The sequence below is a fragment of the Suricata suricatta genome, chromosome 11 (assembly GCF_006229205.1).
Source record: "Suricata suricatta isolate VVHF042 chromosome 11, meerkat_22Aug2017_6uvM2_HiC, whole genome shotgun sequence".
Taxonomy (NCBI): domain Eukaryota; kingdom Metazoa; phylum Chordata; class Mammalia; order Carnivora; family Herpestidae; genus Suricata; species Suricata suricatta.
The window spans coordinates 95,103,720-95,131,428 of NC_043710.1; the positions used below are offsets into that span (position 1 = coordinate 95,103,720).

The following is a 27,709-nucleotide window of genomic DNA, read 5'->3' on the forward strand; positions in this document are numbered from 1 at the left end:
TCCTTTAGGATGTGTTGTGGCCCATGTGTCATGCTGCCATTCATGAGCTGGACCTTGTAGAATATTGAGACCACAGAATATGCTCTGCTTAAATCTTTTTAGTAGTTTGAAAAACCTTGGATAATTCTCTTTATTATTGATTCTTATTACTGGTTTTATATTATGCCATTAAAAATTTTTTTTAATGTTCATTCATTTTTGAGAGAGAGGAGAGACAGAGCATGGAAGGACAGAGACGGAGGGAGGCACAGAATCAGAAGCAGGCTCCAGGCTCTGAGCTGACGGGATTGAGCCCAACGTGGGGCTAGAACCCATGAACTGCAAGATCATGACCTGAGCCAAAGTCAGATGCTTTAAGTGACTGAGCTGTGGTGCCCCTGCATTATGCCATTCTTAATGAAAGTGTAAAATGTTAGGTTCTTAGGATACAGCAAAAATAAAAATCAATCTTTCCCTGGTTGATTGTAGTGAAAGGATATATTCAAGCTAACCAGCTAGAAAGGCAGAGCCTGCCACTCAGGCCCATGAAAATATTTCAGGGGGACTGTTTTCAAAATATCAGTGACATGTATTTGAGTATTTTATAATAGACATTGTTTTCGGCCTGAGCATGTGGCATTTGGTGTGATATTTTAAGTGGTTTCTATGTATGAATGATTTTTTGTTTGCTGTTTATTTTAAAGCTAAGAGAGAGGTTGAGCCTTATTTTTTTATTTATATTTATATTTTATTTATTTATTTAATTTGAGAGAGAGCATGAATGGGAGTAGTAGCACAGAGAGAAAGAGAGAGAGAGAACCTTAAGCAGGCTCCACACTCAGTAGGGAGCCCAACATGGGGCTCAATCCTACAACCCTGGGATTATGATCAGAGCCAAAGTTAAGACTTGGACGCTTAACAAAATAAGCCACCAAGTGCCCTGAGACTTACTTTTACTTTTAAGCAACTAGTATTTGAACAACCATAATGGAAAAAGATCACCTGGACCTGTACAATTTGATACCTTTTCTGAGAGGCTTGAGTCAGATATAAAACAACCACAAAGGAAATGAATAAATACTGCTAAGTCTGTGTGTAGGGGGGTGGTGAATCAGTATAAACACACGGCAGTGTGTAACTTGAGATATTAAAGAGGGAATAAAAGAGGAAATTAACTCTCAAATTAGAACAAGGTTGAAAGAAATAGAATTAGATTGGAAACATAACTGTGAACTGGCTCTTGGAGAAAAAGAAAATTTCATCTTGGGAAAGGCTAATACATGCCATTTCGCTTCACCGTGAATGCTCATGTAAAACATTACAACATGCACCTGTGCAGGCACACCAACAGCACGTCTGTAGCTCCGAGATTTTTGTCTCTAATACTCTTCCTTACGCAAAGAAATCAGGGCTCCTTGAAAGATGGCTATGTCCATGTTTGGGACAGGGGAGATCAACATAACCCAGGACATCCTTATTCAAAACAATTTTTTTTCCTAAAAAGGAAGAACATTTTCAAAAGCATGTAGGGAAATTGTTGTTCAAAATATGAAGATAGTAGGTTGTTAATTGCCAGAGTCTGTGCTCATTAACACACACACACACACACCCACAAACACTCAATAATTACAATTATTCAAATATCAATTCTTAAGGCATAGAACTGTCTGGAAGTTCACAGAGGTTTCCAAAGCAGATAGAGTGTTTGGAAAACCATTTCTGTCACCTAATGTAAGTAAGGTCATTGCTGGCTCTAATTGCATAGACCATTAGGGGTTGGGAAATGAGGGGAAATAAACTGTGGGTCTCAGGCCTAAGGCAGATGAGAATTCTTAGGGTAAAGGGTCCTAAATCAAAGAAGCTTAGAGAAGGGTAGCTTCTCATCCACTGCAAAGCAAAGTCCCTTCATTGTCCTAAACCCTCATTGGGAGTATGTCCCCTGATCACCAAAAGGTTCTTGTTCTCCTTGCAAGAAAATACAAGGATAGAACAGTAAGGCTACCCAGCCTAGATTCAATAAATGGGTAAGTACAGCTAAGGAAGGAGAATAGGAAGGCTAGGGAAGCCGGTGGTGCTGGGGGCCAGGGGTGTCCTCTTCCTTTTAAGCTTCCATGGGTCTTGGGTCTTGATGAAGTTGCTTCCAATACCCTAAAGGTATGCTCCTATGGGTCAGGATGGGAGTTTGGGGCCCACTGTGGTCCTTATCAGAACTGTCATGGACGTTGCCCCTTGTAAGGGGGTTAAAACACAACACCAGTGAGTTGGCTGGGGCTGAGCCAGCCATAATTACAGTCATAATACTTACTGTTGCAGCCATATGTCGCCCCTGGGCAGGACACACCTGCCCAGTGCCTGAGTGTCACTTCCCTAACTCCTCCCTGCCTCTCTCTCTAACACCTCAAAGAAAAAGTAATTAGTAATTCCACTCACTTATAAGGGGGTAGTAAAAAGGAAAAAACAGAAGACAGGATGTGTGTGTGTGTTTGTGTTTGTGTGTGTGTGTGTGTGTGTGAGAGAGAGAGAGAGAGAGAGACAGACAGACAGACAGACAGACAGACAGACAGAGACACAGAGACACAGAGAGAAAGAGACCTAGAGAAGAGTTATCAGGTTTGGAGAGTGAACAGAACTTGTCTGCTCCCCCCCACACACGCCTATCCCTCCATATTTTCCCAGTTTTCATTGTTTTTGTTCCTGTTGATTCTTGGGCCTGGTACTAGGGGAAAATGTGATCTTCGAAAAACCATCAGCAGAATTCCCTGGCCTGTTTTGTGTTTCTACATATCCACCTACAATGTCTATTGACATTGGTCAAAGCGCTTTGGAAGTTCCTGGAAATTTTTCGGGGTTGACCTGTAATTAAGTCAATGTAACATTCTCCCTGGGTCAGTGTCCCCACTCGTCTCTTCTGCCCATATTGGCCTATGTGATTTCCACTGTCTACCCTGGATGCTCACAGCAAAGGCCACAGTACAATGCCTAAAGTTTGAGAGCTATTAACTACCAGTCATCAGGTTTCCCTGGGTAAAGTGAGAACACTAATATCTTCCTACTATCAGGAAATTAAAATATGTAACATAAATTCTCCCACATCTAGAGTCTGTTCAGTGGGAGCCAAGGGTAATCTTAACACTAGACTTTGTTCTTTCTAAAGTAACTGACTACAGCAGGATTTTCTTTGGCAGCCTCATTCTGGGCCATTTTACACCACAATTTTTGTAGTTTTTTTCATCATCTCCAAAGTTTGGATTAAGCCATCCTAAATTTCTCATGATAGCCACTTATCTAAAATTGTATGTAAAAATTATTACAGTACCTACCCCATACCATTCAATTTGGGGAAAAAAACATATCCAACCACCAAAGTAGATTATGATTTAAAAACTGAAGCCTTTTATCTGAGTAGGAATAACCCTAAACCCCATTCCATATTTTAGTATAAATCTGGTGGAAAGTCTTAGATTTGCAGAATGACTACAACAGAACGTTAACTTGATCTTTAGAAGCTTGACACATTAAAAGAACTATTTTATAGTTCTTTGAGATTTGTCTGATGTTTACCCACAAATAGGTTAGAGTCACAGATTTTGGGGAGAAAGACCACAAGCATCAAGTACGCTTTGTGGCAGGGGTCACTTGACATCAGTATGACTTATCATGGGCAAGGCTAACCTTAAACACTTGAATAAAGTGACAATATTTGAGTGTGTCTGAGTTTGTGTGTGTGTGTATATATGAATGTATAGTGGTACATGCTTGACTTCCCTTTCTTTGAGTTATATAATCTAGCTCATTTTTTGTTTTGAAAAATGCATTTTTATACTTGGTTTGTCTAGATGAGAATCCAAATAAGGTATACTCTTTGCATTTACAAATATAAATAGAAAAATTCCTCCCCTTTTAAAGTACAATGAACTTTTTGAAGAAATTGGGTAAACTGACCTATAGAATATCCCCTATTCTAGATGTGACTGACTGCTCGCTTGTGGTTAACAAGTTCATCTGTGCTCCAGATTTCCTGTATACTGGAAGTTGGTTCTAAAATCCTGATTAAGTTCAAGTTAACTTCTTTGCAAGACTGTGACTTGAGTCACACTGAGTAGTCTGTGCCACATCATTCCAGAAGCTATATAATATCTGGATGCCTCGGCTTTAACAAATGCTAAAAATGATGGGCAGTTCAGGTGATGACAGTCAACCTTCAATTCATGATTTCTGCCATTCGCTGCCATTGCCGTGACACCTCTTCCATTACCAATCACACAATAATGGTTTTCTATTAATCAGCTAAATTCTTCGTAATATAAGAATGTTCCCTCAGGTACTAGGTCTAACTTGTGATCCTGACACATAATTCACACAAGAAAAAGAAGACAAAGGGTTAACTCACTTCCCTTTCATGATCGAACACCAGATTCATTAATGAGTGCCTTAGTAATGTTAACTGGTGATCAAGAGTTTTATTTTATTTCTCTTACTTCTAAAAAAAAAATAAATAAATAAACTTGGTGCACACTGGTTTTTAAAATATATTCTATGTTTTGAAACCATTTGGAGACCTCACTTTTTTGAGTAAAAACTTCCCCAGCTTTGACCAGTGGGAGTCTCTCAGGCTGGCTCCCGTGTCTTTTTAACGTGACCCATTAAGAACACTCATGCTTTCAGGCTCAAGAAGACATCTCACATTCCCTTACATCCCTGGTCCTTAACCTGGGATCAGCTATTTCTAGCAGGGCTCCTGGTGGTGGCACAAGGAATTGAAGGATTCTACCTGGACCCCCAAAGGTGGCCATGACTACTACACTGGCCTTGCACGGAGTGAGGAGATGTGCATTTTATTAAAAATGGACATAGGGTGAACTCACAGAGATATTTACAAATCATTTAAGATTCCAAAGTTTTTACTTAATACATTTGATTTTATTATGTTTGCAGTCCTTTTCTTTTATCCTGATGATATTGGCGGAAACAGCCAGGACATAATCATAGATTTTATCTTGTAATATATTGTAAAATGGGCTCAAAATAATCAAATTGTATCGCTCCTTGCAGTTCCCTTAGGCCTTCATCTTCCAGATTTGAAATACTACATAGTCTCTATTTAGCCAAAAAACCTTAAAAATTGCTCTTATAGATGAAGGAAAATTCTGGGTGTGATTTAGATAGTGAATTACGGTGAATACAGCCTACGATTGTACTGAGTTGTCCTCGCACTCATTAACTTATGAGAAAAAAATAGCCTAGAACTTTTATTCTACAGAAAAGCTATTTCCAAACTTGTTCATGCAGCAGCAGAACAGATGATTACATGCATTATTAATTATTAATTCAGTAACACTGATGAATAACTCACATATCCGAAATCCCTAGGACTCAGTAAAATTCTTTAAGAACCAGGACAATATTTTATTGTTGTTTTGAAACCCTAGATCCTAATTCACTGCTGGACATTTATTAGACACTCCATAAATATGTATTTAATGAATGACAATAAATCAGGTTTTCTATTACGATTGAACTCAATAATTTAGATTTATCTTTCTTACATTAATCTTCAGGGTTTAATTCTGAATTTTAAATTAATTGCCTTATATTCTCAGATATTTTCCTAAATTATTTTTCATTCACAAACTTGCTATGTTTATTACTTATTCTCCCGTAACATTCATATCATACAACATAGATTTTATTACGTTTTAGCCAGCAAACATGGTCTTAGGGGGCTGTGGACAGAGAAGCAAAGGAAAAAAGGGAAAGGTCAAGGTCACTCTTTCCTGGGAGCTCATTTTGTAGCAGAGAAAGACAGACAATAAATGAACAAGCAGAGAAAATATCAGTTAGTGAGAAGTCCTTGTAAAGAAACCGATTTACCTAGACAACTTTGTTTCCACAGCGCTAGGTAACAAGCACTCCCTGTTTCAACGGAAAGAGACCTCTTCACCAAGTCTCTCTTCCTGAGGTCCTTCTAGCATTCTGATTTGCATACTTTGATTCTTTATGCCGCTCTATAAGCATGTGATGCCCTTCCTTCTTTTGTATTTGCATATGAAATAGCTGAGCTTTAGAAATTGGAAGAAGTGGAAATTTGATTTCTACCAGATACTAACAACGTGACTTATTGCAAAAGCTTTAACCCATCTGTAAAACGGAGATCTGGCACTAACATCTTCACAGGGACACAGGGAACAATGCCCTATTGTGTGGAAAGCACTCGCCACAAACCCCGCCCTCAGGAGGAGCTCCTTAACCACCACCCCTCTCTGTTGTGTCCTGTGCACTCAGACCTCTGCCATTCTGGAAAGTCCCAGGCAGTTGTAAATCCTTCCCTTTCTGCAATCCTACTGTAGCCCTCCTTCTCTGTCTTCCCAGCTAGTGGCTTCTCCACTCGCCTCTGTCACCACACATTTTCTCTTGCACTTATGCTTTTGTCCCCCAGCCTATCGCAAGCCTTCTGAAAGCAGGTCCTTCCACGATATGATCCTCCTTCTGTTCTCAGAAGACTTGGCACAGGGCTCCGGAAGGAAGCGGCTTGTGCTACGGCAGAGGGCTGGCCCCGGGGAGGAGTCAACCCGGTTCTCGCTGCGGCTCCTCTATGGCTCTGGCAAGTATTGCAGGCCCATGATTCATCAGACGAAGGAGCTCGAGTGCCATCAAGCCCATGGTTGTAAGGACACGGTGTCGAAAAGTACAAAAGGGAAGCAGGACACAGCACAGGAATCCACACCAGTTTCTGGGGAGGGGAGGCAGCCTGGCGCAATGAAGAATGGGCTTCGGCTGCCAAACCACCTGGGGTTTGAATTCCAGCTCTGCCAGTGATCTGCTGTGTGATCTTGGGAGAGTCCGTTACCCTTTCTGTCTTGATTTTCTCATCTGCAAAATGGACTTTATGATGTCAACCACTTCGCCAGATCATTGTGTGTGTTAAATTAATACATAACTGAAATGTGCATGCACATAGCACTGTATCAGTGTTTATTAAATCAACTGTGTGATTTAACCTACACATCATTGCTTATATTATTATTATTCCCATTTTATAGTTAAGGCAACTGACACTAAATCCAAGGTGACACATCACTATGGAGGGTGATGGAAACTTCGGTCCTGTGGGACTGTGATCTCTGTCTATTAACCATTTGTTTTCCTTGCCTTGTTTTTGGGCAGCCAGGAGCACTGGGAGAATGTCACACATGTCCCACGCGGGGCAGGGGGAGGGATTTGAAGCCTGTCAGCCTGCCTTATGCTACCCCATCAGTATTGTTATGCCCCCTTTCATTAAAGTTGCAAATGGGGTTTAAGGACACCCTGGGATTTATTTCCTACAATAAACACAACATGCAGCATGAATTGTTTCCTGGTTCCCCATATGATGCAACAGCCTATGAAGACTGACTGGAAAGTTCACGAAAGTCTGTTTCCTTCTAAGGTAAACTCTAGTCTCTCGTAGATAAGAGGACTTCCTTTTGCTGAGGTTGGGAACAGAAAGGCTCTGGGAGCCTTCCTTCTGCCTGTGGTGGCCCGCTGGCTGCTGGGACAAGGTGCCTGTGGCTTTGGAAGCCCATTATAAATCCAACTGGTTTGGTTTTCAGTTTAGTGATCTCCCATGTCAATGTTTCATTCTCCTACTTCACTCTTTCTGTGTCCCAGATTTTCTGAGATACTGATGTGTAACACTGTGTAAGTTTAAAATGTACAGTGTGATATATATATATATATATATATATATATATACACACACATGCATATAAATGATCACCAACAATTAGGTTAGTTAATAACATCTGTCACTTCACGTAGTTGTCTTTGTATGTGTGTGTGTGAGTATTTGACATCTATTCTCCTAGCAGCTTTTGAGAATATAATGCAGTGTCGTTAACGGGAGTCACCAAGCTGTGCGTTAGGACCCCATAAGGTATTCATCTTAGTGTAGCAGGATTCTCACAGAGAGACAGGACTCCGAGCCTCTTCTTTATAGGAAGCAGCTTGATTCATACCAGTACAGGCTCGGCAGGCTAAGACCCAAAAGGGTGTAGTCTTTTATGCAATTTCTACTTTTCTGTCTCCCATATATGTGACACATATAGTCTTACTGAACACAGTCCAAGTTACAGAGTCATGTCAGAGCTACACATACATGTCTAGGACTTGATTGGGCCACGCTGCCTTCCTTTGTTCTGAGGAGGCCCCACCATATTCCTTAGGGATGGGCGTTACCACAGGAGGACCAAATGGTTATATCCTTAGATCAACATCTCGTTTCCCCCCCTCCCAGTCCCTGGCAACCACTTTACTAGGTTTCTCTTAAGTTCAGCGTTTTTAGATTTTACAAATAAGCGAGATCAGACAGTATTTGTCTTTCTCTGACTTATCTCACTCAGCACAGTGCATCCAAGGCTCATCCATGTTGTCCCAAATGCACTGTTCTCTTCATTTTCATGACTGAATGATATTCTAGGGTATATATCCTATGCTTTCCTTACCCAGTGATGTTAATGGACACCAACGTTCCTTCTATGCCTTGACTATGAACAATGTGTAATAAACATGGGAGACAGACACCTCTTTGTGACAGTGGTTCCATTTCCTTTAGATATACACCCAGAAATTGGATTGGTGGTCACATAGTAGTTATATTTCTAAATATTTTTGAAAAGCTTCCTTCCTATTTTCCATAGTGGCCAGCAGATTATCTCCCCACCAGTAGGGCATGAGGGTTCCCTTTTCTCTACAAATCTATCAGCACTTTCTTTTGCCTGACATTGTTAGCCATTCTCACAGGTGTGAGATGATATATCACAATGGTTTTAATTTGTATCCCCCTGAATGGTTAATGTTGTTAACCCCCTTTTTATGTACCTGTTGGCCGAGGGTAGGTCATCCTTAGAAAAATAGTCCATTAATGCCCTTGGCCCATTTTTAATCAGTTTTTTGTGTTTTTGCAATTGAGTTGTATGAGTTTCTTACATGTTTTGGATATTAATCCTTTTCATTTGAAAACTCGACAAAGACCCTGAATAGCTGAAGCAGTCTTAAGAGGAACAAAGCTGGAGGCATCAAACTTCCTGATTACAAACTATGTTACAAAACTATAATAAGCAAAAATGCATGTCACTGGAATAAAAATGGATACACTGACCAATGGCACAGAATTGAGAGTTAAGATATATACCAGCACATACACAGTCAATTAATATTTGACAAGTGAGTAAGGAATACTTAATAGGGAATGGACAGTGTCTTCAATAAACAGTGTTGGGGGGAAAAGGACTTTCAGAAGCAGAAGGAAATTGGGCTCCTATCTTACACCACTCACACAAATTAACTCAAAATGGATTAGATTTAAATATAAGGACTGAAAGTGTAAAATTCCTGCAAGAAAACATAGCAAGAAAGACCCCAGACATTGGCTTTGGCAGTGATACAAGCACAAACACAACCTAGACACAACCTACTGGCACTACATCAAAGTAGAAAGCTTCTTCTGCACAGTGAAGGAATTAATCACAAAAATGAAAAAGCAACCTACAGAGTTTCTTCCATAAAAAGAACTCCTGAGAGGAGAAAATACTCTCCTACACAAACAAAACCAGGTATACATAGAGTCATTCACATGTGCACTGGGATACTGTGCCCCAAGGTGTCAACACGCCTTGTCTGACAGGAGGATCCTGGTCTCTCTGAGTATTTTTTTCCCCTTGCTTTTTTTCTGGCCCCATGAGAGGCATGGAGACCAAGGCTTAGAAGGTCTTTGGGTATTTGTTGGTTTGTTTGTTTGTTATCAGGTTGTGTTTTTAGGAGAACTATTTGGGGGACAAAATTGACCTGCTAAAAGTTAAGTTGTTATTATACTGGACTCTGTTTAGTTTGTGTGCACAGTGTTTGTCTAGAGAAGAGAGAAATGGGCCTTCTTTACTCATGTATGTTTTCTCAGGCTTTAAGGCATGGGGCATCCATAAGCCAGGTATTTAGCTGGTGTTTCCTGATGTTTCAGAAGGAAAAGTAAATGCAAGGAAGGTGTGTGACCTCATTTCCTGAGGCTCTTCTGTGAATCTTCCCTGAATGCTCAAATTGCTGTCCTTAAATAAGAGAAATTAAAATGATATGAATAAGACCATTACTGATTCTGATTTCCAAACACATATTCATTGGAGCAATAGCTCAGGTCAAGCTCCCTGGACCCTGCCAGATAAGTCAAGAAAGCAGAACAAGAATGACTTGGGTAAGTGTAGCCTTGCTTTAACATAGCTGGGTTAGAATTCTGGACAAGAGCATTGATGGGCTTAGATGAATGTGGAGGGCCCTTGGATACAGTAAGTCAGCCATTCTTTGGAATAACTAACCAATAGAGAGGAAATATAGAAAAGGGAGAATCCCAGTATTGAGGTGATAGAGTTGGATTTCTTAAGGTGTTTACAAGTCTCAATATTTCTGTGCTTCCAAGAGATAAGCAAGAAGTTCCTGGAAAAAAGGAAAATGTTTGTTAACTCAGTATCTGAGGACGCACTTAATAACCTTCTGGATGTGCTAAGCAGAAAGGTGCTGAACCAAGAGGAGATTGACATAGTGATAAAAGGAAATACCACAACTGTAACCAAGGCCCGTGACTTGGTCAACATCACAGTGTGCATAAGGTCTCATGCCAGCCAAATATCTATTGACTCTATCTCCAAGACAGGTTCCATCCTTACTTGCAAGTTGGGATTTTCTTCAGGTAAGATTCCTCAATTCTGCTTAAGGAATGTTTCAACTTGCACTTGCATCTGGGTACCCAGTACCTGCTTTCCGAGTCACTTACCAGATAATACACGCCTGGACAGCTCTTAACCTCCTTTATCCACTCACCCTCAGCCTCCCATTCAAAGGCCACAAATCATACTGACCTGCTCTCCTTGTTCTCCTTTGCTTTGTCTCTACAAAACTTCTAGCTCTTTGCCCCAATGTTTAGACAACATCTTTGTTTGAAGTATCTGTTAGAGGGTAGCAATTCAGTCCTCCAGAAATCACTTGAAAGACTTTATTCTGGTCTCCCCAGGTAAATACAAGACAAAGACCTTTATTTTGGTCATTAATAGTATACCCTTGTGGTTCCTGAAGGTTCCTAAAGAGAAACTAGAAGCACTTCCCCCAGCTTCCTCTCTACTCACCTGATTTAGATATGCTCTTAAGCCATTTCGATGTGGAGAACTAGGGCAAAAAGAAATGTAGATAAAATTAAATTTCCTTATAACTTGTAGTCCATTGACAAATACTTACAGTCAGAGTATAGTATTTCTCCAGGAAGCCCCAACTGTCTTAATGTTAATGTTTTGCTAGTGGGAAAAACAATCTTAACTTGACAATAGGTAGGACTCCAGGATTTCCAGAGTCTTCTTTAACATAAAAATCTTTTTGGAAACTTCCTTTGTCTTTACCTCCCCCAGCTCCACAGTGTATAATCAGTCACTCCTCACAATCCCAGGTCAGCTCTCTCTGCCCCTGGGTCCTGTCCCCATGCTCTAATAAAACCACTTTTATGGACCGAGGACATCTCAATAATTCTTCTCCGACAGATCACTCTTGAACCCCCACTTCACATCACATCAATTTCTCTGGCAATATTCCTCCCACCCTAAAATATACTATTAACATTTTTGATAATGATAGAACTCACAGACCATCTCTTCTGCATAAATAAAGTGCCAATCTTTTCCCTACTTCTTGTTTTATTATTATTATTATTTTATTTACTATTAGAAATCTTAGAAATGTTTCTCATGGTCTTCATTGAGCCAGATCCAACACTTTTGCTTCAGGAAACATACTAAATGCTAATGATAATAAGGTGACAGGGGACAAAATAGAGTGATCAAAAAAATGTCTTTCCAGAACTTGAAATGTTTTGCCCTCTCATTTTCCTGAGGCCAAAGCCCACAGTTCCTAAATTGGCACACGTTCTACTTCTCCAGGCTCAGCTCTGACCCCGTTTCTCACAGCAACCCATGCTCTTGTCAGTCACACTGGGCTTCCTCAAACAGAACACACTCACCTGCATTCACGGGCCTTGCACTAAATTGCTAATGAGGCCCGGATGTCCTACAGCCTACTTTGCCAGTGGGAGGCAGTGTGTGAAACAGTAAGTCAAAATTTAATCTGAAATTCTTAAAACTCACAGCTCGTTCCTTTCTCCCTCCCTCCCTCTTTTACTTCCTTCCTTCCTACCTTCTTTCCTTCCTTCCCTTGTTTCTTTATTCTTATCTTTTTTTTTTTTCCAATAAAAGCTTTGAGTAACTATTGCCAATCATTCTTTCTCATCTTGGGCATGTATAACTTTAAAATATGACTCATATGGATTTGAGACTCTGGTGAGAAGGGGGTGGTGATTAAAAGTAAAAAAATAAATGAAATGTTTGCAGAAATTGATAAGATAAAGAAAAACAAAAGATAATAATGTGACAGGGTAGGTAGCAAATGAGTAGAAGGCTACCTGGAGTAGGTGATCTATTATGGTCATGCTAATGACATGAATGACACAAGCCACTCTTACCTGGATGCAGGGAAAGAAAAGCACAAGTAGAGAGAGCAAAGAGTCTTTGCTTTTCTCACAAGAGAAAAGTTTTTAAGGCAGCAACAGGCATGGGGTGTTTGAGAAACACACAATAAAATTGACTCTGTTGTTGAGCAAGAATGAAATGAAGTCCAGGTTTAGGCAGGGACTTGATCAAAGAGGTCCTCAAACAGCACGCTACAGCCACATGGATATTATTTTCAGTGTGATAAGAATCCAGTGGAGTGTTTCACCTAGTGTCAACTGCCCAGAAGACAAAGTTAATTCAAAGTGTCTCTTCAGAGAAGAGACTGTAAAATTGTCTGATGAGTGTCTCTGCAAGTTTTATTCTTGAGGATATTCACGTCATTTCCTGTAGAATCTTAGTGGAATCACTAAGGGCAGAAAGGTCAATGAATGAGGTTCAGAAATGAAGGAAGAGTACCTTTTAAAAATGCTATTTTGGCAAACGATCAGGGACTCTTAAATACAAAGAACAAACTGAGGGTAGCTGGAGGGGAGGTGGGCAGGGAGATGGGCTAGATGGATGATGGGCACGAAGGAGGACACTTGTGATCAGACTCGGTGTTGTATGTAAGTGATGAGTCACTGAATTCTACTCCTGAAACCATTATTACACTATATGTTCAGTGACCTGGATTGAAATAGAATAAATAAACTAAAAATAAATACCATTTGGTCTATCAGGACAAGAGAATGCAGTGGGGGGAGGGCAGACATGGAGAGATATGTTCTCAGGTTACTTCTGTCATCCATATGGAAGATTATGGGTGCTGGAAGGGGAGAGGAGCAGCGGGAGGTAAGAACGCACACACAGGCTGTGTTTCAGTGGTAGAGTTAACAGGTTATGCTGATAAAATGGATCTGGGGCATGAAATGGGTAGAAGGTGAGGGAGATGGTGGGATCAGGTGTTGGGAGCTATTTGAACTTACTGGTAGAGTGAAAATTCCTGGTGAGGGTGCGGCAAGTTTGCACGGTCTCTTGCCCCCAGATAGCTCCCAAAATCTACCCTCTTGAAATTTTTCATTTCTGCTTGGGCACCAAACCTCAAAATGCCTTGCTGATTAGTGTCAGAAGTGGCTTGTCCCCCTGCCCTGTCCCTGAGATGTGATTGCACCTGGTCAGGGAAAAGATAAGTAAACTAGATACACCCTAATGCAACACATAATTTTCCCCTAAGCAATACTAATAACTGAATACCTTCTGGGCCTGAATGCCTTTGTGATCGTCACTACTGCAATAAAATGTATCAGTCATCTTTAGGACTATGAGAGCAAGCCTATCTCCTGAGAACCTGTTTTTCTGGGAACTTTCTCTTAGAGTTATAAACAGCCTAATGACCCTTACTCATAAAAAACTGATCTTTACTAAACAATCCTGTTTGCCTCTTGGTTAAAGGTCACTTCCTTGAGGCTAGACCTGAGGTTTTATAAAATTACCTATGATACTATGAGTGCCTGTGGCTAAAATTATAAAACTTATCTATGGGAAATCATTTACTGCCCTTTCTTGTCCTTGTACCTTTTGCCATAAATAAACCTCGAGAACCAGACAAGGTGGAGATGCCTGCCAGATGGGCAGGGGTGCCTGTCTGGTGATCAGAACGAACGCAAGGCTCTCTCACTCTCTCTTTGGCCTACACCATCATCCTTCGGGGGAACCCTGGACCTGCAGGAGCTGGACTCTGGCAATCAGGGAGGACTCCTAGGTTTTCAGGTTGGCAAATGATGGCCAGTAGCGTCGTTTATTAAGAAGCAGAAACACGAGAGAAAATCAATTAGGATGGCTGAATATATCAAAGGTTTGGATGCACTGAATCCAAGATTATCATGTGCATCTAAGAGTAGGGGTTAAGAAGAGGGATGAATACATAGATCTGGACATTGGAAGAACCAGAGATGTAAAGGTAGGAGCTATCAGTTAAGCATCATGGGACCAGATAAGATCATAATAAGAAAGATAAAAGAAAAGGGGTCCATGGCAAAGCACCAGGATGGTTTCAGTAATTCAAAGAATCGGAGACAGCACTAAACTCTAGACCAAAGAAACTCATTCTAGACCAAAGAAACTCACCTCAACCCCTGGGAACAAATGCAGGGAGGCAAACTTGTCACTTTCTGATGCAGTGTGACATATACGTGCATATATAGAACCCAACTCTGATTCCATTGTTTCCTGAGTCCACATTGTAATTGTAGCAGCCACATAATAATAATGATGTTAATGCTTAAAAATAAAGCTTAATATATACAGGTGCTGTGTGAAGCACTTCCTCTATATTAACTCCTCAAATCCTCACAAAAATCTAATAAGGAAGGTGCTAGATTTGTCCTTGCTTTCAATGGAGGAAACTGAAGAGCAGGGACATCATGAAATCTAAGTTTACACTGTTACCATGTGGTAGAAAGACAACTCAAGCCTGCTCCCCAAGAGCATCCTTGTAGTTATTAACATGTAGTGATTCTTGGACAAGGAGTCCTTTCTATCTGATGATGCTGCACTGAAAAAAAATGGAGGTCTACTGAAATCCTGTTATTTGTGAGTCTGCATCACATGCACTGTTAATTCTGAGTATGTCCTTCCTCCATCCCAGGTCCATACTGAGTAAAGCCCAAAGACCCTTTCTGTCCAGTTCTCTCCTGTCTCTGGGGGCTCCTTTAGGGCTTTTGGGGGAACATTTCCCAAAAAGTGAACTAAAGGCTAGTCAGAAGGGACATGATTACTGATATCCTCCAGCCTGAACCTGCCCCCCTGATGATCCCCAACACAACGGGAGACTGTCCTCTGTGGTGAGCTCTGGGTCTCCAGCGATGACAGTTCCCCCACGTTCCCATCCCCACCACAACAGACCTCACCCTGTCCTGTCCCCTGGCTGCTCCTTACCCTGCAGGGAAAGGAAAACAACAATAACACCAAAAGCAAATAAAACCTTCCCCTTGTGGTTCAGTTGAGGCAAGAACCCAGATTTTTAAAAATAACATACAGAAATTAAAAAACAAAAACAAAAAAAGTCAAGCAAATGTCTATATCTATGTAGGTTGTGGGGAGAAGGGACGGAGATACTTATGCAAAACACAAGTCACTTCTATTATTCTCAGGGAAAAGCCGGACACTCCATATGAACCAAAGACTCGATTTAAAGTACATTCTTACAATTCCGAGAATTGAGGCAGATCAATAGAACCTTATTAGACTTCTTTCCTTCCAGTCTTCACCAAAGACTCACATGAACGCATCTCTGCCTCTTGGGTAGATCTTATAATCAGATAAGTTTCTTCACAAAGGAGGTCAAGCTTGCCTGACCACAATTCATCTCTGTTAACAAGGTGCTGGACAAATTTATAACTCTTTCAAGCAAAGATGTATGTCTTCTTACAAAGCTTTCTCCTTCTTTCAAGAGAATGAGTGCTCTTCTCTGTGATGTTCTCTAGGGTGGTATGGATAACAAGATAGCCAGCGTACCACATCAAATGCCAAAACTTGCTAGGAGAGCAGAATCAGGGGTACCTGGGTCGCTCAGTGGATTGAGCATCTGACTCTTGATTTTGGCTCAGGTCAAGATCTCATAATTTATGAGTTCGAGCCCTGCATCAGGATCCACACTGAAAGTGTGAAGCCTGCTTGGGGTTCTCTGTTTCCCACTCTACCCTCCTCTATTCTTGCTCTCTCTCCCTCAAAATAAATAAACATTAAAAAAAAGTAGAGTCCGCATCCACATAAACCACAGGCAAACCCAAACTCTCTCCTCATGAAAGATTCCTGAACTACACACAAAGGAGGCTGGAAGGGTGAGGTGATCAGTGTGTGGAATGGCAGGGGTCAGTAAAATGAAGTTGACAGTTTTCTTGTAGGCTAGCTTGGAATGTAATGGGTTAACTTCCTTTGGAATGTAAGGGGTTAACATACTGAATGTTTTGTTGTAAACTGTTCCCAAGCCCCTTTTCTATGGTCTGACCAAGGTCACACCTACGGAAAAGTGCTTAGTCACTGTCCCACTATGATTGGCAAAGAACAAACTTGATTGGTTCCTATCAAAACTGGTGATCGGCATATCATAATGTAACTGGCTATCACAGAATCCTATGTATGCCTATATAATCTCAATGTATCCATTGTTTGGGGCCATTCTCTGCTCCCTACCATCTGCAGTTCAGGTTGGTCTGGCCGTAAATAAAGTTTTGCCTCGCCTCAATTCGGCTTTGGTGGTCTTTTCAACATCAGGCTACAACAAGTTTCCCTAGATGAAAAAATATGCAGAGATCCAAAGACTGAAAATATCTTTTTTTAAGTGGTATCTTGAAACACTATAAGGGCTACAAGATAATTACAGGTAGGTATTTTCACTCTATTAGGAAAAATAGATAAGTGATAATGAAATAAGTAGTAATGCCGCAAGGCATTATATATAGATGCTAAAAATATGTATAAACAGAGGCCATAAGAACAATGCCCCTACATCAGTTGTGATCAGTGTAGACTGAAGTAGGTAGACAATTTGATCAAGTTTTGCTAAAGAGAAGAGATGGGAGAAGGAAGCAGGGAAACTATTCTAGTCCATTCCACAGAAATCAATGAATAAAAAGCTTACATGTGTCCTTGCTCACTGCTCTTCTTCCTTTATTCTTACCTTGGGTGAGAGTCCATTCTCCATCCCCTGTCCTTCTTTTCAGAAACTCCTTCCACCATTCGTTAGTAAGAGAGAGTAGAGAAATAGTTCTGGCAAAAACTAGCAGATAAACAAAGAGCTGACTGATCTTCGATAGCGTGGGTCTGTGGGTGTGGGAGAAGAAGCACGATACATCTGACCTGCCTTTGTTCTGAAGATTTATCCACCGTGAGGGAGGTGGGGGCCGCACTTGTCCGGCTCTCATCACCAGTGACAAGGAGTCTGACTGTGTCCCAGGCCTCACGGGCCAGGCCAGGACATCTGAAGACCTAGGCCACAGCATGCTTGTGGAAGTGATTCACACCCAGTGGAGAGACCCTTCCCTGGGTAGGATGTGCCCCCACACATCTGGAAGCACGTAATCACTAACCAGCTTCGTAATTTGAGGCTGGTCATTTAACTTCCCTGGAACTCACTTTCTTAAATGTTTATTTATTTATTTTGAGAGAGAGAATGAGTGGGTGAGGGGCAGAGGAAGAGACAGAGAGAGAATCCCAAGCAGACTCCATGCTCAGCACAGAACCTGATACAGGGCTCAATCCCACGATTCTGAGGGCATGACCTGAGCTGAAATCAAGAGTTGGACCCTTAATTAATCAACTGAGCCAACCAGGTGCCCTTGGAAGTCACTTTCTTAAACTTTCAGATGAAAATGGTGGAGTTGGTATCTATAATCCATAACTCCTTTGAGTGGTGTCTATACACACATATAAATATCCATGCACATATACAGACATATGCATATGTAAGTGTTCATGTGTGTATATGTCTCAGTCACAATACCGTCATTATTACTGTAGGCATTTTATTATTATTAAACCAGAAATTACTTTCTTTAGACATTACGCATGTGCACACACACTGCACATGTTCCACACACTGGTCTAACTGTGGCAACGCTGGGATGTGTGGGGATGTGCAGGGCGGAACACTCTCACTCCTCTCCTCCTGCTCCCAAATCTCCTCGGATCTCCTGCTAGTGCGGAAGTCTGCTGATAAGGGAGGTCCGTGAGTATGATCCACGGAGAGCAGGGGATGGATCTAGGAACTGCAAGTAAAAAATACCCAGTACAGGAGACACAGCAGGGAGAACAGGGGAGCAGGAATTGCCAAGAATCTGCAGAGATGATTTCGGAACTCTGCAGCTTCCAGCGAGCAGCCTAACTGGTGGGTTGCTGTTAATTTCCATCAATTTCAGCCGCAGGTGCAGTGTTACCTACAGATCCCGCTCTCTCCTCCATTCCCATGGCAGGCAGCTGTGGGGTGGATCCCAGCCTGCATTTATGGTGCCACTTGGAGGGCCCACGAGGAATAATCAGGACTTGACCTCCAAATATCAGGGCTCTGTGTTCTCACTGTGTATTCTCTGTGTTGGATCGCTGACTGGTGGGCAGAGAAGCTGGCTGCCACTGTCTCAATCCCCATGGACTGAAGTGATTCCAGAACATTTAACAGAGTTGCACCTGCAAACTGATGTTTTGTTTTGTTTTGTTTTGTTTTGTTTTGTTTTGTTTTGTTTGGACATTCAAAAACAACCATAAATATGGAAAAATTTAAGAAAGTACTACTTGTGCTCATGCTCAAGAAACACCTGAGAAAACCTTAAGCCTTCACCTTAAGTAGATCTCTGGCCCAGAAATCCACCAAGAAATAATGACTACAGCAACAGCAGCACCACCACCAACAACAACAACTGCCACAAACCTGGGGGGTGGGGAAACCTGATTTCCAGAGTTACAACATTATAAAACTCAAATGTCCAGTTTTTAGTAGAACATCACAAGGCACATGAAGGAACAAGAAGGCATGAGCCATTCAAAGGAATAGAACGAATGCAAAGAAACTATGTCTGAGGATTCCCAGGTAGCAGGCTTACTAGACAAAGTCTTTAAAATTTTTTTATGTTTTTTATTTATTTTTGAGAGACAGAGACAATGTGAACAGGGGAGGGTCAGAGAGAGAGGGAGACACAGAATCCGAAGCGGGCTCCAGTCTCTGAGCTGTCAGCACAGAGCCTGACACAGGGCTCAAACCCACGACCCGTGAGATCATGTCCTGAGCTGAAGCTGGACGCTCAACAGACTGAGCCACCCAGGCACCCATACACAAAGTCTTTAAACAACTTAAAGATGCTCCAAAAGACAGAGGAAGACATGGGCAAAGACAGGAACATACGAGCAAAGTGAGAGTACGAAGCCAGAAAGTAATTCTGAAGCTGAAACATATGAAAACTGAACAGGATAAAAAAAACAAGAGAGAAAAGTAATAAAACCAAAACGTGCTTCTTTGAAAAGACTGACAAAATTGACAAATGTTTAGCCAAATAGACAAAGAAGGAAAAAAGAAGTTTCAAGTAACTAAAATCAGAAGTTGAGGTTACAGAGATTGAATATAAGAGGGTACCGGAAACAACTGTGCACCCACAAATTCAATAAGTGAGATAAAACAGTAATATTCTCAGAAGCTCACAATGTATAAGGCTGAACTGTGAAGACGGAGAGATTCAGAAGAAACCTACTCTACTAAAGAAGTTGACTTAACAATCAAAAACTGCACAACAAAGAAATATCCTGGACCAGAGGTCTTCACTGTGAATTCTGCCAAATTTTTATGAAGTAACACCAATCCTTTTCAAACTTAAAAAAAAAATGGTGAGAGTAGGGGTCACCTTATAACTTATTCTGAAGCTATAATTCTAAAGTTAGATAAAGATATCATAAGAGAAGAAAATTACAGACAAATATCGCTTGTGCGAATGGGTACAAAAATCTGCAAAATACTACCAAATCATTTCCAACAGCATATTGAAAGGATTACTCACCCCAGTAAGTGGAATTTATCGTAATGAGGTAAGGGTGTTTCAACATAAAAAAAAATCTATCAATGTAATATATGATTTTAATAGAATGGAGGAAAAAAAAACATGATAATCTCAAATGTTGCAGGAAAGAACACATGACCAAATCCAACATCTCTTCATGATAAAACTCTCAGCACACTAAGAATAGAGGAAAACTTTCTCAAGATGATAACTGGTATTTATGAAAACCCCACAAGTAACACTCAGTGGTGAAAGATGGAAAACTTCCACTGAGATCAGGGACAATACAAGGGTACTTTCACTGATGCTATTCAGCAATATATTGAAAATTATAGCCAGAGCTATTAGATAAGAAAATTAAATAAAAGACATCCAAACTATAAATAAAGAGGTAAAGTTATCTCCATTCACGGATGAAATCCCAAAGAATTCCCAGGAAATCTACTAGAATAATAAATGTATTCAGCAAAGTTTCAGGGTGTAAGACCAACACACACACACACACACACACACACACACACACACATTCACATACACAAATCAGCTTTGTTTCTGCACAGTGGCAATGAACATCTGAAAGGAAAATTAGGAAAGCAATTTCATTTTCTATACTGCCTCAAATAATTAAATATTTAGAAATGAATCTATCCAAGGACATTAAAGACTTATCTACTGAAAACTACAAAGCACTGTTGAAGAAATTAAGGAAGATCTAAATAAATGGAAACAGAGTTCATTTTCATGGATAAGAAGACAATATTGTTAAGATGTTGATACTACACAAAGTTATCCAGGGTTGTAACAAAATCCTTATCAGAATTCCAAGAGCCTTTTTATTATATTTACTGATTTTGAAGAAATAGAAAAGCTGATTCTCAAACTTACATGAAATTACAAGGGGCCCTGAATAAACAAAGCATTCTTGAAAAAAGAAAAGTAAAACAATAAAGTTAGAGGACTCGTACCTCCCAACTGTGAAGTGTACTGCTAAGCTACATTCATTAAAACAATATGCTTCATTGGCACAAGGATGGACATATAGATCAATGTGAGAGAATAAAGTACCCAGAAATAAACCCTGTATGTATGATTAATTGATTTTCAACATAGGCACCAAGATTATTCAAAGGGTGAAGGACACTTTATTCTTGACAAATGGTGCTAGGAAACTTGGATATCTACATGCAAAAGACTGAGGTGCATCCTTAACTATACCATATGCAAAACTACAGCAAAGTAAATCAAAGATCTAACATTGAGAGCTGAAATGATAAAACTCCTGGAAAAAGACATTACAGAAATCTCCATAACACTTGTTTGAAAACAACTTCTTGGTTATGTCATGAAGAGAACGGCAATAAAAGAAAAAAGATAGATAACCTGGACTTCCTGAAAATTACAAATGTTTATGCCTCACAGATAATCAAGAAGTGAAAGGTAATCTACAGAATGGGAGAAGATATTTGCAAACCTGTATCTGATGAGGGATTAACATTCAGAATACATAAACAACCTCTAAAGCTCAATAACAACAACAAAACAAATAATCTGATTTAAAAGTGGGCAAAGGACCTGGATAGTCATTTCTCCAAAAATGATATACAAATGGTTAATAAGCACTTGAAAAGATGCTCCACATCATTAGTCCACAAGGAAGCACAGGCTGGAGGAGCGCGGTGCCACGTCACGCCTTCCAGGTGGGCTATTAAAGCACACCCATACACACACCACAAATAATGGATATCGGTGAAGGTGTGGAGAATTTGGAAATCTGAGCATCAGTGGTGGGAATGTAAAACTGTGCAGCTACTGTGCAGAACAGCTTGATGGTTTCTCAAGATGTTATACTACAGTATAACTCACCACTTCCACCAGCAAGTATATCTCCAAAAGAATTGAAAGCAGGGATTTGAGTCGGTATCTACACCAATGTTCCCTGCAGCATTATTCCCAGAGGCTAAAAGGTGGGGACACTCTAAATATCCAAAAGCAAATGAATGCATAAGCAAAATGTCGTATATCCATAAAATGGAATGTTCTTCAGCCATAAAGAGGAATGACATTTTGATATATGCTACAGCATGAATGGATACTGAAGGCATATTTAATGAAATAAGCCAGATACAAAAGGACAAGTCACATGATGTACCCAGAATAGACAGATGCATAGAGAGAGAAAGTAGAATAGAGGATATCAGGGGCCAGGAGAACAGGATACGGAGGAGCTATTGTTTAATGGGCACAGAACTTCTGTTGCAAATGATGCAATGGTTCACAACACTGTGAACATATTTAATGCTGCTGAATTGTACACGTATGAGTGGGTAATGTGACAAATATTGTGCCAGGCACTTTACATTTATACTTTCTATTGCTCAAAGCATGGCTGGTAGAAAGGGTAGGTATTATGATCTGATATTTAAGGATTTACTCTCTTTCAGACCATGGATTTGGGGCTAAGGACATCTGCCGCCTGCCCAGAGCACGAGTCTTCAGACAGGGCATTCCTCGTGTTCATGTCTCATAGCATCCTGGAGAGAATCTGTGGGACGAGGCAGAGTAATGAAAACCCAAACACGCTACCTTATGACCCCATCTTCCAGATTCTCAACAACCACAATTACTCCCACTTAAGAATAAACCCAAAGTCATCACCCAGGCGAGGTGGTGAGTTCAGCTGAGGCCCGGCCCTTAGGGAGGTATGTGTCACGCAGGCTCAGGGCTATCCTGAGTGGTTCACATCTAGTGAAAATGACCCACAGCCCACGTTTGGGCAACCATACCAAACAGGTGTCTTGGGAAAGAGTTTTCAGAGGGTGGAAAAAAGAAACTGGTATCCAGCTTAAACACAGACATCATCCACCTTCAATAAACCATAAGAGATGGTGATGGTGTTAACTCTAGATTATCTTTACATAGAATTATTAAAACTATGGCGTGAAATGGCTTTAATCTCAACATCTGCTAATCAAAATTTGATGATTTCTGACCTGCGAAGTATTTCACACGACAGAGATCAACATTTAATACAGAGCTATTATATTTCCATTTAATAAGTGGGAAAATCCAGACCCAGAAGTCTACATTTCACATGACTCTATTGATATGGCTTCAGAAAAAACCAGAAGTATTGGGACAAAACCAAGTCAGTGATGGTCAGAGGGGAAAGAGGAAATGTTGCTCTATACCTTGATTGTGGTGGTGTTTACATGACTGTATATATTTATCAAAACTAGTTAAACTGTGTACCTAAAGTGTGAATTTAATGTATGAACATTACACCTCAATAAACCAAAACCAAACTGTATGACCTTGCTTTATCCCTTAAGTATTTTACTATAAACTTTAATTCTGTCACTAGAGGGAGGACTCACAAGGAAGAAGTATCACTGGAAAAGGAAAGAGGTGAAAAGATGTTTCAGAATCTCATGTCTACTGTTGAAGGAAGCAGATACTCCCATTCTTGACTCTGCACTGTTGGTTCTTTTATTATCAGTAAACTGAACAGTGCACGCTTTACTTAGGAATACTCATCAGTCGTTTTTAGCATCCTTGCTGCCCCTGATGAATGGGTACATTCCAGGTACAATGGTACTGTTCACTGATAGTCTGTTAGACGTGAGTGAAGTTGCACTAGGGCTTTACCGTGTGTGTGCATGTGTGTACGTGTGTGCACAGTGAATCAGAACACCTTCACAAAAGGGCGTCTGATTTCTCTGGCTGTCAAATATGGCTAAGATGGCTTTTGCCGTGGGTAGCAGGATGGTGTCCCCCCAGCACGCGGTGGAGACCTGTGGGGCAGTGACTGTCCGGCAGCCCCACAAACAGCTCTGCACCAGGAAGGATGATGGTGTCTACATATCTATGTGGAAAAAGATTTCATGGTTTTCAGCTCCTCAACCCCACATGTAAATCTTCCATTTGTAGGCAAGGATTTGTAGGAATGAGGCCAGCTTGCTGACATGATGTGGCCCCTTATCCCAGGAAAGCACATGAGCTGAACCTCTTGGAAGAGTGCCTTTGAAGGAATGGAGGGCTCGTCTAGGCTCCTACAGCCTTTTCTAGCTGCTCTCTGAATGCCCCGGGGTCCCCTGAGGCTCTGTTGCACCCCAGAGATGCCAGCCTGCCATATCTCTGAGTATGGGATCACTCAACAGCCTCAGAACGGCACTGGCTTTAGGAGTCTAGGATGCACAATGCCTTTGCCTCTGCTGCTCAGAAGAGGTGGTTTGTGTTTGTTTGTTTTTAAAGAAGAGGACTTGACCTTTTTTTCAAAAAGCGTAGATTCTGGTTTGGAAAATAAGAACTCTAGGTATGAAATACTGGCAAAAAAAATCAAATAATTAGTAGCATCTGGTATAGTGAGATTAAAACCTCACTAGGGATTGCAAAGAGTTTTAGCGGATGAGTTCTTAAAATCATCATATTTAAGGTGATGAAATTTTTTAAAATTATAGTATAATAGACTTCCAAGGCCTGGAAAAAGACAGACAGAATTTCTAAAATGCTCAAGCAAAAGTTCATTCTTACCTAATATATATAATTTTATTTATTTTACACCCATACATATGTATGCATGTACTTTATATATATGAATATAAATATGTTACACATAAAATAAATACATTTTATATATAAAAATAAATATATATGTAAGTAAATATATAAATAAATCTGTATACATATACACACATGTAATTTAATCTTGAGCACATCTATATTAACACTATTGTCTCACTCACACAGAAAAAGGAAGTAAAGCTCACAAAAGTCATATACTGCCTGAATAAACACTGGTAGTATTTGACAAGACATAAATCCAACTCAGTTTGACTAGATGATTAGACTATTTTAGCTAAACCAACAAAAAGAGACTATGTTATTTAGAACTTTGGACGAGTCCAAAGTCACAAACATGTAGACTTTTCTCCTAGGAACGGGCAACTGAAAAACAGAACCCAGCAGCCTTAGCAAAGCAATCTCAGTCTATGAATTGGACCAACCGGTGTTCACTTACGAAGAGTAGGCTAAGGGGGACAGGATGGGTGACGTGGTATCTGAAGTGGGCATTAATGGTACGGTATTAAAGCATCTTCTGAGACAGACAGATGTAGGTTCAGTAAGCACGTCATCAGTCTGTAGCGTTCTACCTCCAGAAAATTTTCAACACTAAGGGAGAAAACATTTGCTAGAAAATATTACCTATAGTATCAGTTTAAACTTCATCAGTGTTACATTTGGAATCTCAAAACTGTGAATCTAGAACCCTATCCCTTCATCTATGATACTATAACCTTGACACGGTATCTTTTAGGGTTCAATCTAAGTTCATCAGGTTGCTCTGTATATACAGCCAGGTACAGAAACCTGTCTTTGTTTTTCTACCTGCTTAAGCCTGTCTAGAGATAAATACAATATATGACTTGTTTGAAAGAAGGCTGTAACTCAAAATGCATCATTGCCTTTACGCACAGATAACGTTTCCTGGAGAAGGGCAAGTGATTCCACCGTCATCATCACACAACTCATAAATTATGTTCACAAATGTCCTGTCAGGTGGTGTTGTCACCGGACAGAAATATTTGTGATGGTAAGCGCTATATTACCTGTGACTCGGTTTATTTCACAAGCCAGAATCAATGTACTGGATAACCCACCTGCATATTTTCCACAAATGATAGGACATTATTCACACCGCAGCGCATCTTGCTTTTTAATTATTTGCAAATAATTCCAATAATTGCAACTAAGTTCTGGCAGGGAAAGACAGTTAATATGTGCTAAATTTCTGTACCAAAAATACTTTAAAATGTGGGATATAAGAAAGTGAAAGAAATACAGAATGCAAAGCATTATCAAGAAAAATATAATGAATGAAGATCACATGAGGTACAGAATACTATTTCCTTAAATATTCAGATTATGGAAAGAATTTTGGAATAAGCATTTATTTTTCATAAATACTCATTGATTCCCTTTACAAATAAGAAATGGGGCTACCTGATAGAGACAAAACAGTAAGAGAGAACAGACCCAGTCCTTACTTGCTAGTTAATATTCTAGTAGGAGATATAAACAGTAAAAAACACTTTATTTAAAAAATATGCCATTTCTAGTTTCTATGGAATAAGATAGTTCCATGAGAGAGAACAAAGGAAGACCATGTTAAGTATGATCATCTGTAAAGTGAATGTTTCATGAAATAATCAACCTATCAAAACTCACCTGTAACTGGTGCAGAAGTTAGGGCTTGCAGAAAGGGACAGTAACCAATTAATGTAACAGTATCCATATGTTCCAACAGTTAAGTAGAGTCATGGAAGATATTAAAATATCTAAATTGCTTTTGAGATACGAAAACTAGGATTATGAGTGCTAAGTACACTGGATGGCATTAATAGCTGAACAGATGTTTTAGAAGAAAAATGAGTGAGCTTGAGGAGACTACACAAGACAAAGCACAGAGAACAGAAGCTGATACCATAAAGGATAAAGGGTCACTGAGCTGTGGGACACACTTTAAAGGCCTAAAATACGTGTAACTGGTGTCCTGAAGAGGAAGGAGCAAAATAATAAGGTTCGAGAAAATAATAGCCAAATTTTTAACAAATGCAATGAAAACTATAAACCCATAGATTTAAAAAGGGTGACAAATCTGAACCATTAAAACAATGGAAAATAAATATATAGCAAGGTTCATCATTAAATTTTTCTAAACTTGTGATAAAAAGATAGTCCTAAAAGAGAGGAAAACAAACCAAAATAGAAACATGCTATGTAGAGAGAAATAAAGAAAAAAGCAGCAGATTATTTATCAAAACAATCCATGCTAGAAAAACAGTAGTGAAAGACAAAAAAAGGTCATCAAAAAAATTACAAGTTCAGAAAAACATAAAATACTTTTCAAAATCAAAGGTGAAGTAGAAACTTTCTCATTTCTACAAAAGCTGAAATATTCCATCATGAAGTATAAGAAATGTTAACATAAGTCATTCAGAGAGAAGGAGATATTACCATATGGAAATACAGATTTATCAAAATGATTGAAAATTCTAGAAAAGGTAACCACATAGGAAAATATATATATATTTTATTATATATATAAATATAAAGATATATTACATATTAAATTTTATTATTAATATAATAATATTTTGATATTTCATGTTATTATTCAAAAACATCCTTTAAAGGAAATTTGATGTTTCCTGAACATCACTGAAATAATAACACTTGTGGTGAAACTATGATAAGTAAAGTTGTATATTACAAACACTGAGTTAACCACTAAAAGAACAAAATAAAAAATTATAGCTAATAAGCCAACCAAAGACATAAAATACATCATAATAATGCTCAATCCAAGGCAAAGCAGAAACCTTAGAAAGAAGGAAAAAAAAGACCGGATAATACAAATTTTACAAAGTAGCAAGACAGGGGTGCCTTGCTGGCTTAGTCCATGAGCATGTAACTCTTGATCTTGGAGTCATGAGTTTGAGCATCATGTTGGGCATAGGGATTACCCCAAAAATAAACAAATGAATAAAAATAAGATGTAATAGATTTAAGCCTAAGTTTGTAAATAATTTCATTAAATGTAAGTAGTCTAAACACACCAATTAAATGTTAGATATTATGAGATTATATTTTAAAACCCCACAAGACTAAACTATATGCTCCCCACAGCAAACACACTTT

General features: G+C 39.7%; 1 protein-coding gene across 1 annotated transcript in view; it reads left to right on the plus strand.

Moving 5' to 3' along the window:
- Window positions 1-2,143: 2,143 nt before the first annotated feature.
- Window positions 2,144-27,709, plus strand: part of LOC115272674 — a 66,826-nt gene continuing 41,260 nt past the window's right edge. The window contains exons 1-3 of the mRNA XM_029915679.1: window positions 2,144-2,210; window positions 6,416-6,664; window positions 10,421-10,690. Of these exons, the coding sequence (XP_029771539.1) occupies window positions 2,144-2,210; window positions 6,416-6,664; window positions 10,421-10,690 (586 nt within the window). The remainder of the gene's footprint in view (window positions 2,211-6,415; window positions 6,665-10,420; window positions 10,691-27,709) is intronic.